This window comes from Ptychodera flava, chromosome 8, assembly GCF_041260155.1.
Source record: "Ptychodera flava strain L36383 chromosome 8, AS_Pfla_20210202, whole genome shotgun sequence".
Lineage (NCBI taxonomy): Eukaryota > Metazoa > Hemichordata > Enteropneusta > Ptychoderidae > Ptychodera > Ptychodera flava.
Genome location: NC_091935.1, coordinates 42,674,515 through 42,687,294, shown reverse-complemented (window position 1 = coordinate 42,687,294; position 12,780 = coordinate 42,674,515). Strand labels below are relative to the sequence as shown.

Here is a 12,780-nt window from a genome sequence, read left to right as displayed (position 1 = left end):
CGTTCCTCGTGGTCCGGTATTCCCCATTGTTCTTCAATTTAATTGCCGTCCCAACGACGCGTTCCGTGTTGCTCTCGATTTGTATCAAGGAGGACTCTACCTCCATGATTTGTATCGCGATCTCTACGTTCCGTGTTGTTGTTCATTTTAATGGTAGTCTCAACATTCAGTGTTGCTGTTCATGCTGTCGATTTGCATTGAGGTCCCAAACTTCTGTGTAGCGAGAAGCGAGGCAGGCTCAGCCGAGGGACCGTGGCCGATCGTACGAACCAGCAGAGACCAGCACATTATGGTTCAAACACTCAACACTTGACGGGAACTTGAAAAAGTTTACAGTTGAGCCGTTCATGTTCTTGCCGCTGTCACAGCCACCAAAAGAAAAACGTTCTCCCATAGTGAAGGAGGACACTGTCCTGATCATGTAAGCGGAAACCCTAGCAGTTACCCCCGTAGGGAGCTTACGGAGGTGTGAAATACTTTACTGGCCGTTACGAGATACGGCGTCGGGCAAACTTCGGAAAGCCGAAAAAAGTCGACTGGAGAGGCTCGGGGGACACGCCCATTTTGCATTTTTCTTTTGCCATATTTCATAATCACGCGCGCTAAACGAAAAAAGAAATGAGTGTAACTGTTTTATAGACCATCAACTGTATTTCTGTGATTTTGCAACATGGGCATTTCACCAGACCTTTAAAGGCTTTCGAGTCGATTTTATTCACTTTCACTCACTGGCTAGCAAACAGCAGTGTACTAAAATACCGGAAGTGACGTAGTAAACTTGGTCATTGAAGCAGTCGACGTGTACAACTGTAAGCTTTTCCACTTACGGTGTATAGAATGGCTTACAGAATACAGGGGCCAAGGACTCGGTGTCGATGTTTAAGTCGAGCAGAAATAAAGTTTTCTGCGAATACCACTTTGAGAAGGGCTGCTTTTAGCGAAAGTTGCAAGTCCAACTACTGAACTACAAGCCTAAAAGAAAACTGCCCGGGGCATCAGCTCCAAGTAGAAACGGAACACTGTAGACAGGACCGCTGGTTCTAGACTAATCATGGCTACATCAGGGTGTTCTGTAACACATTAAAAATGCTTGTACTTTTAGAATTAATGTCGATCTCTTTAGAGCATTGGCATTACTTTGGTGTCGGCGAGATTTCACAGCGATTGGGTTGACAATGACAGGCATGATTGATCGCCGAGAGTAATTTGAACTTCGTCATCGGAGCTAGAATAGTCACTTTCCGAACGCGAGTCGCTGTAATTTCTGACGATGTCAGTCTTGGATCATCGATTGCATGTTCAGGTTTGAAGTTATTACCGATTATCTTCGGCATTATGATTTTCAGTCCAGCGCTGAGGTTTGGGTACCGCGTACGCGTACTTCACTTGGCGTAGAAGAGCTTGGTTATAAGTGACCTCGCTTTGAACCCGCTGTGACTAGCAAGTTTGATACGTCACTTCCGGTTTCTGTGCGTTCAGTTTTTGGCCACTGCGCTAATACGCGCAAGTGAAAGTGAATGAAACCAACGCTATTTTGTTTATTTTTCACTAAATAACGACCTGATTTCCTAAGAAAATCTGGGTAAATTTCCCCTTTAACAAAAAACATAAGATAAGGCCAAGAAAAATAAAAAGATTGTTTCTAATCCTCGCGAGCATCAATTCAGACCTACCGCATCAACCTTTTTTCTGCTCATGAGGAAATAAAATGAAATTAAAACCCGCAAAAATACCCAACAATAGTGCATAACACTGTTCTGTATAAAACAGAACTATAAACAAAATAACTGACACTAACATTCCATTCAGAACTATACACATATGTCACTGTTATATTAAGCTGTCAAAACTGTGCATTGCTGCACTAAAGTCAAACCAAAGAACTGTTGCTGTACAAAAATACTAAAGCAACACTGTTGTGTATTATCTCTGCGTTCATTCCTATGTTATGTTCATGTTTTTTGCATGTTCCTGTTGGTTGAAGAATAAAAAAGAATGAGAAGGAAAAAAACTGTGTTCTCCCTAGGATCTAGGGCAAGCATGTCGGTGCAAGTGTGCAAGTACCTTAGGTGAACCTTATACAGTTTTATGTATATCGTGAAGATATATTGAATTTTGTACTTTTGCTGAATGTTTTTGGTTATTTTTCTCATTTTAAGTAAAAATTCTTCTTCTCTGAAACTGCTGGCCAAATTGCTCTCAAATTTGGGTTGGATATTTGCAAGGGTGTTACCTTTCTAATTTTGTTGAAATTACGACAAATTGGCAAAATTACCATTTTTGGCAATTTTTGTCATTTTTGGTCAAGAAATCTTAAAAAATCTCTTTTCTTTAAAACCACTGAACAGACAGCTTTAATATTTGGTATGCAGATGCCCAGGGGTGACAAAAGTTGGATATTTCGAAATTGTCCTTAAATATGCAAATTTGTATTTTGAAGACAATTTTGTCATTTTTGGTCAAGAAAACTTGTTCTCAAAAACTATTTGCCTGATAGCTTTGTAGTTTGGTGTAAACATCCCGAGAGATGTTCTTAGATAAATCTTCTGCTCAACTCAAAGTGTTGAGAAACCCCCAAATTTGTATATTTTTGGTAATTCAGTCTGTGACCTTAAATGACATATTCCAACCCAGGATATGTTGTGAGACAATGTTGAAGACTGTGAACATAACTTTGTCATATTTTGCATCAATTTGTAGTAAAATTTGATCCAGAAAACAAAGCTGAAGGTAATTTTTTCATTGTGTGCCAATTTTTGCAACTTTTTGCAACAGGATAATTCCAGATGTCATAATCACCCCTACAGTGGAAGGCATTTCACAATCTGAAACTAATTTTAGTGCTGTTTACAACTCAAATGATAGCACTGATAGCATTAATTAAAAAATCCCCAAGGTTGTAAATAGTTCACATATTTTAACGTTTCCGCCATTTGGCCATTGTAGCTCTTTACGTAATCATGGTCAATACCGAGGGGTGGAACATTTGATATGGGGGGGGGGGGGATCTAGAAAATTGGTGAGGTAGAATTATTTTTTTCACCTGATCCTTTGTACATTATTTTTGCCCCACTCTCCCACCTTTTCTTTCTGTCAAGCCTTGTCTGGCTGATTATTTTAGGACATTTCTTATAAATGTATGCAGAATCTGCTTGTCCCATTGCTATAGAAGTTGACATGCAAGTTCCTAAAGTTGACTTCCAGTACCTAAGTTGCAGACCTTAATTGCTTTTGTCATTCTTGTTTTTCTGGTTTGAATATTTAGTCCCCATGGACACCGTCCGGGGGGACTTATAGGTTTGGTCATGTCCGTGCGTGCGTGCGTGCGTGCCTGCATGCATGCGTCCATCCGTCTGTTCACGCAGATATCTCAGACTCAGAGATGCCTGGAGCGATTTCTTTCAAACTTTGTACAAGGATTACTTCATATGTCACACATATGCACGTCCATTTGTTTTGTGATACAATCCAATATGGCCACCAGGCAGCCATTTTATTATGATTTTTTCATGTACAGAGCCATAACTCAGACATTTTTCAACCGATTTTATTCAAAGTTGGTACAAGGACATTGACCAATGTCATAGATATGCAAGTCAATTTGTTTTGTGATACGATCCAATATGGCTGCCAGGCGGCCATTTTATTACGATTTTTTCATGTACAGAGCCATAACTCAGACATGTTTTAACCGATTTTATTCAAAGTTGGTTCAAGAACATTACCAATGTCATACATATACACATCAATTTGTTTTGTGATGCGATCCAATATGGCTGCCAGGCGGCCATTTTATTACGATTTTTTCATGTATACAGCCATAACTCAGACGTGTATCAAGCGAATTTATTCAAAGTTGGTACAAGGACATTGACCAATGTCATAGATATGCAAGTCAATTTGTTTTGTGATACGATCCAATATGGCTGCCGTGCGGCCATTTTGTTACGATATTTTCATGTACAGAGCCATAATACTCGGGCATATCTCAACCGATTTTTTTCAAAGTTGGTACAAGGACATTAACCTATGTCATACATAAATACGTCAATTTGTTTCATGATATGATCCAATATGGCTGCATGACAGCCATTTTGATACAATTTTTTCATGTCCTTAGCCAAAACTCGGGCAAGTCTCAACTGATTTTATTCAAAGTTGGTACATGGACATTGACTTATGTCATACATATACGTGTTGATTCTTTAAACAGTAAGATCAAATATCGCTGCGTGGCGGCGATTTTGTTACAATTTTCTCATGTACAGAGCCATAACTCAGACATATTTCCACCAGTATCATTCAAAGTTGGTACAAGGACATTGACAGATTTCATACATATGCTCGTCAATTTGTTTCACGTCATATAGCAGTATCATGTCAATTATTGAAGTTTCATAATTAGGCTGATATGTCAAGAAATACTGCATCAAATTTCATGAAACTTTGTACAGATGTTAAGCTCACATTGCTTTAACATTGAAAGAGACATTTATCAGTGTCATTTTAATTAATTTGTCATTGCATATGTAGTGAACTTTCCTAATTAGAATGATATATCCATAAACACAATGTCAAATTTGATGAAACTTGATGCAGATGTTGATCTCATAGTGTTGTAAATACTGCATCAAACTTTATGAAATATGGTACCGTTGATAATCTGTTAGTGTTAGGATAGTATGCAAAAATGTTTTGCAACATCCTGTTGATTAATTCCCAGTTGACTCATTTAATGACCTTTAGGATGGTGGCCTACATTGGTTTTATGTTTTCATCACCATGGAACTCATTCTTGGCCATTGAGCGCCATCTGTATCAAAGTATTTTTATCACAGACCTAATTAATGAAAACGACTCTATCCTCTCTGAGGACTTGTAATCAAAGTACCCATTAACGAGTGGGGACTGTGTCATCAACGATGACTTGTTTTTGAATGGACCAATTCAAACCAAATGTGAGCACTGTCCTTGACAGTATATTTGTTTTTAGGGTGAATGTCCAGAAGCACTGCATCAAATTTTATGAAATATGGTACTGGTGATAATCTGTCAGTGTTATGATAGGATGCAAAAATGTTTGGCAACATCTTGACTAATTGACTCATTTAATGACCTTTTGTAATTAAGATGGTGGCCTACATTGGTTTTACGTTTTCACCACCATGAAACTCATTCTCGGCTATTAAGCCCCATCTGTATCACAATATTTTTAATCACAGACCTAATTAGCCCTTAGAATGCCATAGACTATACATGCATAAGACCCCCCAGGCCCAGGACTTTTCAGCAAATAGACTATGAACAACAATTAATGAAGTAGAGTCAGTTTTTGTCCAAATTATTCACTTTATGTTATGATATCAACAAAATTACTAAATTTACCATTGTTAACTTTTGTAATATGAACTTGGTGTAACCATGGCAACCAAATAATTGCAGGAATATCAATAAAAACATTTTTGTCAAAGAACATTAAAAATATGAAGTTTTTTCTTGATATTATGTGTACAAAATTCTAAACACAGAGTCTGCATGACCACAACACTGTGCATTACCAACAAATATGTTCAAACACTTTGTTTTTCTTGTTATATAAACAAAATATAATACATTACACTATGAAACACTGATACCAGGAGCTTACAAAACTACATCACGTGGAGAGTTTTCACTGACTTTACTCAAAGTGTCACAACAGTTGTTATTCACATTGAAATGTAAGACGCAATGGATACTTATTTTCAAGTTGTATTTTCTGTAAGAAATAAATAAATAAATGAATGAATAAATAAATACATAAATAAACATAATTACATGCTTGTTTACTTAGCTCAAATATCTATGTACAACAGAAATCTGATTGTATTAGGCTGTAATTTGAAGTGTCTAGTCCCTTTTTACATTTTATTTCATTTTGATTTGAATTCGTTGTGTGTTCATTCCTCATTTGGATGCTATGATGTTGGACCGATCCTCTCGTAATTCTTGCAAGTGTGATAGATTTCAAAACACTTGTCAACGCACAATACGGCAGCACATCTCCGGCATTCGTATCTGGTGACAGGATACCTCACCCTGGAACCGTTGTGATCACGAAGATACTTCTGATGGTGTTCATCGTTGCTCTTCAGTCGTTGTTTACACACAATGCATTCTCGCATAGGAGATGTGTTTGCTGCTCCAGGTTTTGCTTGAATTTTAGATGGAAAGTGCCGTTCTGTAAGGCGACGGATGTTGAATCCTGTAGATCTTCTGGCCCGAGGATCTTCAATGGGCACAGGTGCATGGACGGCACTTTCAACCAGGAGCTCAACGACTCGCAGACGAAATGCTGAATGGCTGAGTTGTCTGGTGTCGACATCTGGTGCGAACTTCTTCCATAAAATGAAAGCATTGGTGACAAGCAAACCCAACAAACTGAAGAACAGCTTACGGTACCATCTGTTGCGCCGACGCAGGAGAGGGTAATACCGACACAGCTGATCTGCAAGATCTGTTCCTCCTATGTACTTGTTGTACTCTAATACAGCTGTTGGTTTGAGAACTGGAAGACCTTCATCGTCAGTTTTCTTGCCATCAAAGCCCCATATAGCAGTATGGGCATTGGAAAGCAAGGTGACATCCCTTTTGTCATGCCACTTCACAGCGAGGAGGTCGCCACGACGTCTCCATATGGCATTCCCTTTCTGAAGCTTTGTTTTTTTCAGTGCTTCCGGCATCTCCTTACGGTTAATTCGGGTTGTGCCAACTGCGATAGTATCCCTACTGGTTAGGGCATCAACAAGTACAGGACTCATGTAATAGCTATCCATGTAAATGCTGTGTCCCTTATCCAGCAGGTTGCATTTTGACAACAAACCCATGACTATTTTGTAGGACTGCCCTTCATCCACTTCAGTAACATCAGCATCAGGGTAGGGTTGAAACCACTTGCCTGTGTACACTTCAAAGCCAAGGGTGTAAGCGGAGCTTGCTTCATTGACGGAAAAGGCTTTGATTCCAAATCGATCTGGCTTACTTTGAATGTAAACCCTCATGGATAGGTTACCTCGCCATGGGATCATTGCCTCATCCAAGCTTAGACACTTTGTTGGAGTGTAAACCTCTCGAAATCTTTGTGTGATGATATCATACACCGGTCTTATTTTATAAAGTGGGTCAAAATTTGGTGCCTCTCGATCAGTGATGATAGATCGGTTGTCGTTGAAATGCAGGCACTGCAGTATAAGCTCATATCTGTTAGGAAAAAGGATTTAAAAAAAAAATTAGGAGAATGATACACTTCAAAAATTCAGGGGACATGAAATTATGAATTATTATGCTCTCATTCATTCAATGTTATTATGCAGGAAGTTATCATATCATGTTGACCTGCCGTGGATTTACTTTCAAAATTTACAAAGAACAAAGGAAAAAACCTAAAGCACTAAGAATATAGATCTAATATCATTACTGTTATTATTATTATTGTTATTGTTGTTGATTTTTTTTTCTTTCATTTGCTTTCGAGGTTTTGTTTACTTCTTGGTTTCTGTTGCTTTTCAATCCCCCCCCTCCTCAAAAATGGCTTTTGCCTGAGTTTACCCCCCCCCCCCCCGAAACAAATATTATAAGAACTATAATGAAAAGTAAATCACCTGTTTCGAGACATGCACTTCCGAAAGAACGGTGTGTACAAGGTTTCGTTTGTACTCCAATACTGGTCAAGGTCGGGTTTCCTCAAGATGCCCTGGCGATCGAAACGCCAAGGAAAACGCACATCTCGTCTTTGTTGACAGGGCGCCAACGTCGCAAGCGAGAGTGTTGCTGTAGGCCACCGTCTCTGAGCTTCTCTTGGATGACTTGATCGGCATATTTGTTGGTTTCGGTCACTGTAACATCCAAAACTTCATCCGTCAAGAAGAAACGAACAAAGGAGAGAGACGTTGCATCAGCGGGGATGTCTTCGTTGATGCCTGTTGTGGCGTAATCGAACGGTAGAGTGAGTTGTTCACTGTCGTCGGCAGGATTGCTCGACCAGCCATTGGCGACGTCATCGGCGAAGTCGATGTCTCCGTCCGGATTTTCAATCCGATCTATCGGGATGAAATTCACGTCTTCAAACCCATAAAATTCGCCCTCGTTGTCACTATCGCTATCTAGAAAATATCTAGCGAAAAAATCTCTGTCTTCCGGGTTCACTCGGCCGAGAATATTTGCGTATGACTGGAGGTCAACCTCATCCATATTCATTCTGGTCGCCATATTAGCATTTCAAAGTGGACGATGTCCATGTACGGCTATTCAAGCTGAATAATTACATATTTAATGAGATTTCATTCACTACGTCAGTCGTCGAGTGTTTTTTATTGGTTTATCATTGAGATACCCCGCCTATTTTGACTTTATTGACTGCTATAGCGGAGAACGCTTCTGTCGATGTAAACATTGACGTGGCGTAGAACCCGGAAGTGCGCCGTCAATGTATACATCGACGCGGCGCTGTAAGGGTTAATGAAGAGGACTCTTTCCTGTCTGAGGACTTGTAATTAAAGTACCCATTAACAAGTGGGGACTGTGTCATCAACTATGACTTGTTTCTTCAAAAGTGCTAGTCAGACAGCTTTGATATTTGGTATACAGGTCCCTTAGGATGACTTTAGTGTGATAATTTCATATAGTTAGGAAATATTTACTTTTTTTGGGGGGGGGGGCAGTTCTTATGTGTATATAGGGGGTCTGTAATTATTAACAATACTAAAACAATTTTTAGCTACTATAGACTATAGTCTATAGAAGCTATTGGGATGGGTATCCGTCCAGCGTCCGTCGTCAGTCTGTATGTATGTATGTATGTATGTATGTATGTATGTATGTATGTCCGTTTGTGAGGCGTCCGTCCACTCAAATATCTTGAGAACCGCAGTACTTACTGATTTGATATTTGTTGTGTAGATGAAAAATATGATTTTAAGAAACTGTTTTTTTTGATTTTTTGATATTGTTGAAAATAGGCAAATTAATGCCAAAAAAGGTGTTTTTGGTAAAAAATCTTCTTCTTCATAACTGCTGGTCAGACAGCTTTGTTATTTGGTATACAGGTCCCTAGGGATAACCCAACTTAGATTTGTTCAAATTGTGATGAAATATGCAAATGTGTATTTTTAAGGAATTTTTTTGTTATTTTTGGTCAAAGTTTGACTTACATTGTATGTAATTCTTGTACTGTATAAACCCTATCAATTCACCCAGAAAAAAATAATTAATATGATTTTAAATAATTGAATTAATTAGGAAATCATCAAAGCCAAAATAATTTTAGTGTGGAATTATCAGAAAGGTCAACTTTTTTTGACAGTTCATAGTGAATTGAGGATTAAAACATGTAAAGGCAACTTTCCTGAATCCAAACTTTGATATATTATGAACCACCATTTATGTTATCCAAAAGAAATTGCTCATAATAGTTTGCCATGATAGGGTGGTCAAATAAATAGAGATAGAGAAAGTTCTAATTTCCATTTATGGTTGACTTGGTAAGGATAAAATAAGATTACTTTTTGAGGAAAAAAATAGAGTGGTCAATTAAAAGAGTGGTCAAAGTGATAGGGTTTTTATGGTAAAGCTGGGCTGTAAGATTCCTCATGTGCTATTTATAGCAATTATGCAATCTGTGTAAACAGTGCAATGAAAGTGTAACATGATTCCTTATAATGCTTTTGATGACCTTGAACTTCTTAAGTTTCAAACATTTGTCTCTTCAGTGTGCTTTCTCTGAGTACGTACAGTCTCAACTTATTCAACAGAACTTACTTTATAACCTGACAGATATACTGATATTTTATGACGTAAATCTTGATTTAAGCAAGTCTTGTTTACTTTAATCAGAATGTAATTAACTCTTGTTTATTTGCTATTATAGACTAATATAGTCTGATGAAATATGCAAATCTGTATTTTTATTGAATTTTTTTCCATTTTTGGTCAGGCCATCCTGAAATGAGCTATCAAAGATATCCACCTTCAATACATGTGTCACAAAAGGTTATTCTCTACATAACCCAGCAGAGCTCTGTCAACTGTTGAGTTGCTTGTTTTTTCAAAACCGCTGGTCAGACAGCTTTAATATTTGGTTTACAGGTCCCTAGGATGACCTTAGTGAGATAATTTCATACAGTCAGGAAATACTTAATTTTGTATCCATGTCTATAGTAGCTTCAGGGACTTTGGCCCTATGTTTCTGCTATAAGAATATTGCCAAAGGACCTCTGCACTCACTATATCTGATATTATGATATATACATCGTCTGTAACATCCATGTCTATAGTAGCTTCAGGGACATTGGCCCTATGTTTTTGGTCAAAACATGTATTTGCATTATCAATATGCTGGTATGATATAATATATATTGTATCATACTGATGTATTGATGGCACAAGTACTGCAATCTATTGGTCGAGACATTTAAATAATCATGTTATATTCACAGTATAGCGTGGTTGGAACAGGCATAAGCTCTCAGCTAGAGAAAAAGTCCCTTTTTGATGTTTCAAGCCAGAATTTCAATTTAATATTAGGAAATAATGGCAATAAACCACCTCAGCAGTGGGTATACCACTTGATTTTGACTAGTTCACTCCATACATGCACCATGCACTAATTATCGCTTGTGCACAAAGTATTTTGCCATATTAACTTTGTTATTTTGCATGTTATTTCTGAGCAGTGGAAGCAATACGAGCAATGAACAGTCCAGGAGGACCCATCAGATCACCAAATCCTAACAACCCAGCAGAGTATTGTTCTACAGTTTCACCATTGGAACAAGCCAGGCATAATGGAGATCAGCCACCACCTAGTGTTATGGTTCCAGTGGCAAAGTCAAGTCTCAGAAGACCAAACACAGAAGGTTTGCAAGTTTAAGTATATTTTTAAACTAGGGTTTTATTATAAGTAGAAATTCAGTTAATCATAAATACTGATCAAAAAATTGCACCAGTAATACATTGTTCTTTTGTCAAAACTTTCATTTCTCAAACCTGCTTGTCTTATTGCCGCAATAATTTGTTTCCTAATTTCTACATATGTTTTCATTCTGATATTGTCAGGAACTATTCATGGTTTTTAGCTCAAAGATTCTCAGAAACTGTAAATCTGATTATCTCAAAATTTAGCCTGTACTTTCCCAGCAATGTTCACATTTTAGTTTGCTCATGTTATGACAAAACTCATCAAATTTGACCATACCCCACTATATATGTAATGCAGGGCTCCATTATTGATCTCTTGGTTCTGGTCACATTCACCAAAGGTATGCATGCAAAAGTACTGAGCAAATGGAAGCATTGTGTAACTTGTGCTATTTTGTTATGCAGGATCACAACGGCAGAGAGAAAATAGACATGTAAGGTTCTCTGATGGAATTCACCCTGGTGGTGACTTGACTGATGATAGTCCTTCAGCTGTAGAAATTAGACAGCCACGTGCTCAAAGAAGAATAAGATCAAGAAATGCTGATCCAGAAAATGATGGAAATGCCAACAGGACACAAGATCTCATCAGTTTGATACCAAAAGATGAAAATTCGCTGCCTCCTGTTGTCATCAGCACTGGTATTAAAGGAGGTAAATGTCCCATTACAGGAGTATTCCTGTTACAAACATATTTCCTATTTCAAAAAACTTACTCATCACGTGTTCATCACATCTACAAGAAACTTCATGCACTTTCCATTCTTGGCATGTGTAACACATGTAACAAGTTTTGTGGACTTCAAGGTGGAAAAATTGCTTAAAGTGAGAATGAGACTGGTAACTTGGTATCTTCACTATCATCCGTCTGTTGTTTGCTGCAACTTAACTACAATTACGGATCCTGTAGTAAATTTTGAAACAACTTTACAAACCAATTACACAAGTGTGATAATATTTAGATCAATTTCACTGTCCATTCTTATGTGCAAATGACAATAATACTTCATTTGTTATAGTTTTCCTTAAAATGTAATTTTTTTCCTATTTTCATAGAATATACTCTGGAAGAAAATCCAAACAATGAGGTTCTGATGGAGAAACTGCAAAGTGAGTTCTATGTGCAACTATAGTATATGATCAGATGTCATAGAGGGCATAGCATATATATTGTGTGACTTTCTCCCTTTTTCCGATAAAAGCTAAAGTTTCTTGTCAGTCAAACTTTTTAGTCCCCACGGACACCGTCCGGGGGGACTTATAGGTTTGGTCATGTCCGTGCGTGCGTCCCTGCGTGTGTGCGTCTGTCTGTTCATGCAGATTTCTCAGAGACGCCAGGAGCGATTTTGTTCAAACTTAGTACAAGGATTATTACCTATGCCATACATATGCACGTCAATTTGTTTTACGATCCGATCCAATATGACCGTCTGGCAGCCATTTTGTTTCCTGTATTTGATGTCGTAGAGTATTTTCACGCAAATTTCTCAGTGATGCTAGGAGCGATTCCATTCAAACTTGGTACATAGATTACTCTATATGTTATACATATGCACATTGATTTTTAGCTCCCATAGCCATATGTATATATGGCAATGGAAGCTATTCTTATAGGCTAGGAAAATGTCTGTATGTATGTATGTCTGTATGTCTGTGTGTCTGTATGTCTGTATGTCTGTATGTCTGTATGTCTGTCCGTCAACATCAAAAACTCCAAAACCGCTGTACATTTCATCTTGATATTTGGTGTGTACATGGATGATGGGTTGTAGATGAGATTTTGTTCAAATGAAGTTGTCATTGCCAAAAATATGCAAATTAAGTGAA

General features: G+C 37.9%; 1 protein-coding gene across 3 annotated transcripts in view; it reads left to right on the top strand.

Annotated features, from left to right (window-relative positions):
- The window catches only part of LOC139139385 (zinc finger FYVE domain-containing protein 16-like), a 190,000-nt gene that overhangs the window by 72,393 nt on the left and 104,827 nt on the right, over window positions 1-12,780 (top strand). For all 3 annotated transcript variants that reach the window (XM_070708286.1, XM_070708287.1, XM_070708285.1), the window contains 3 exons: window positions 10,710-10,892; window positions 11,359-11,607; window positions 12,010-12,063. In XM_070708286.1, coding sequence (XP_070564387.1) covers window positions 10,710-10,892; window positions 11,359-11,607; window positions 12,010-12,063 — 486 coding nt within the window. The remainder of the gene's footprint in view (window positions 1-10,709; window positions 10,893-11,358; window positions 11,608-12,009; window positions 12,064-12,780) is intronic.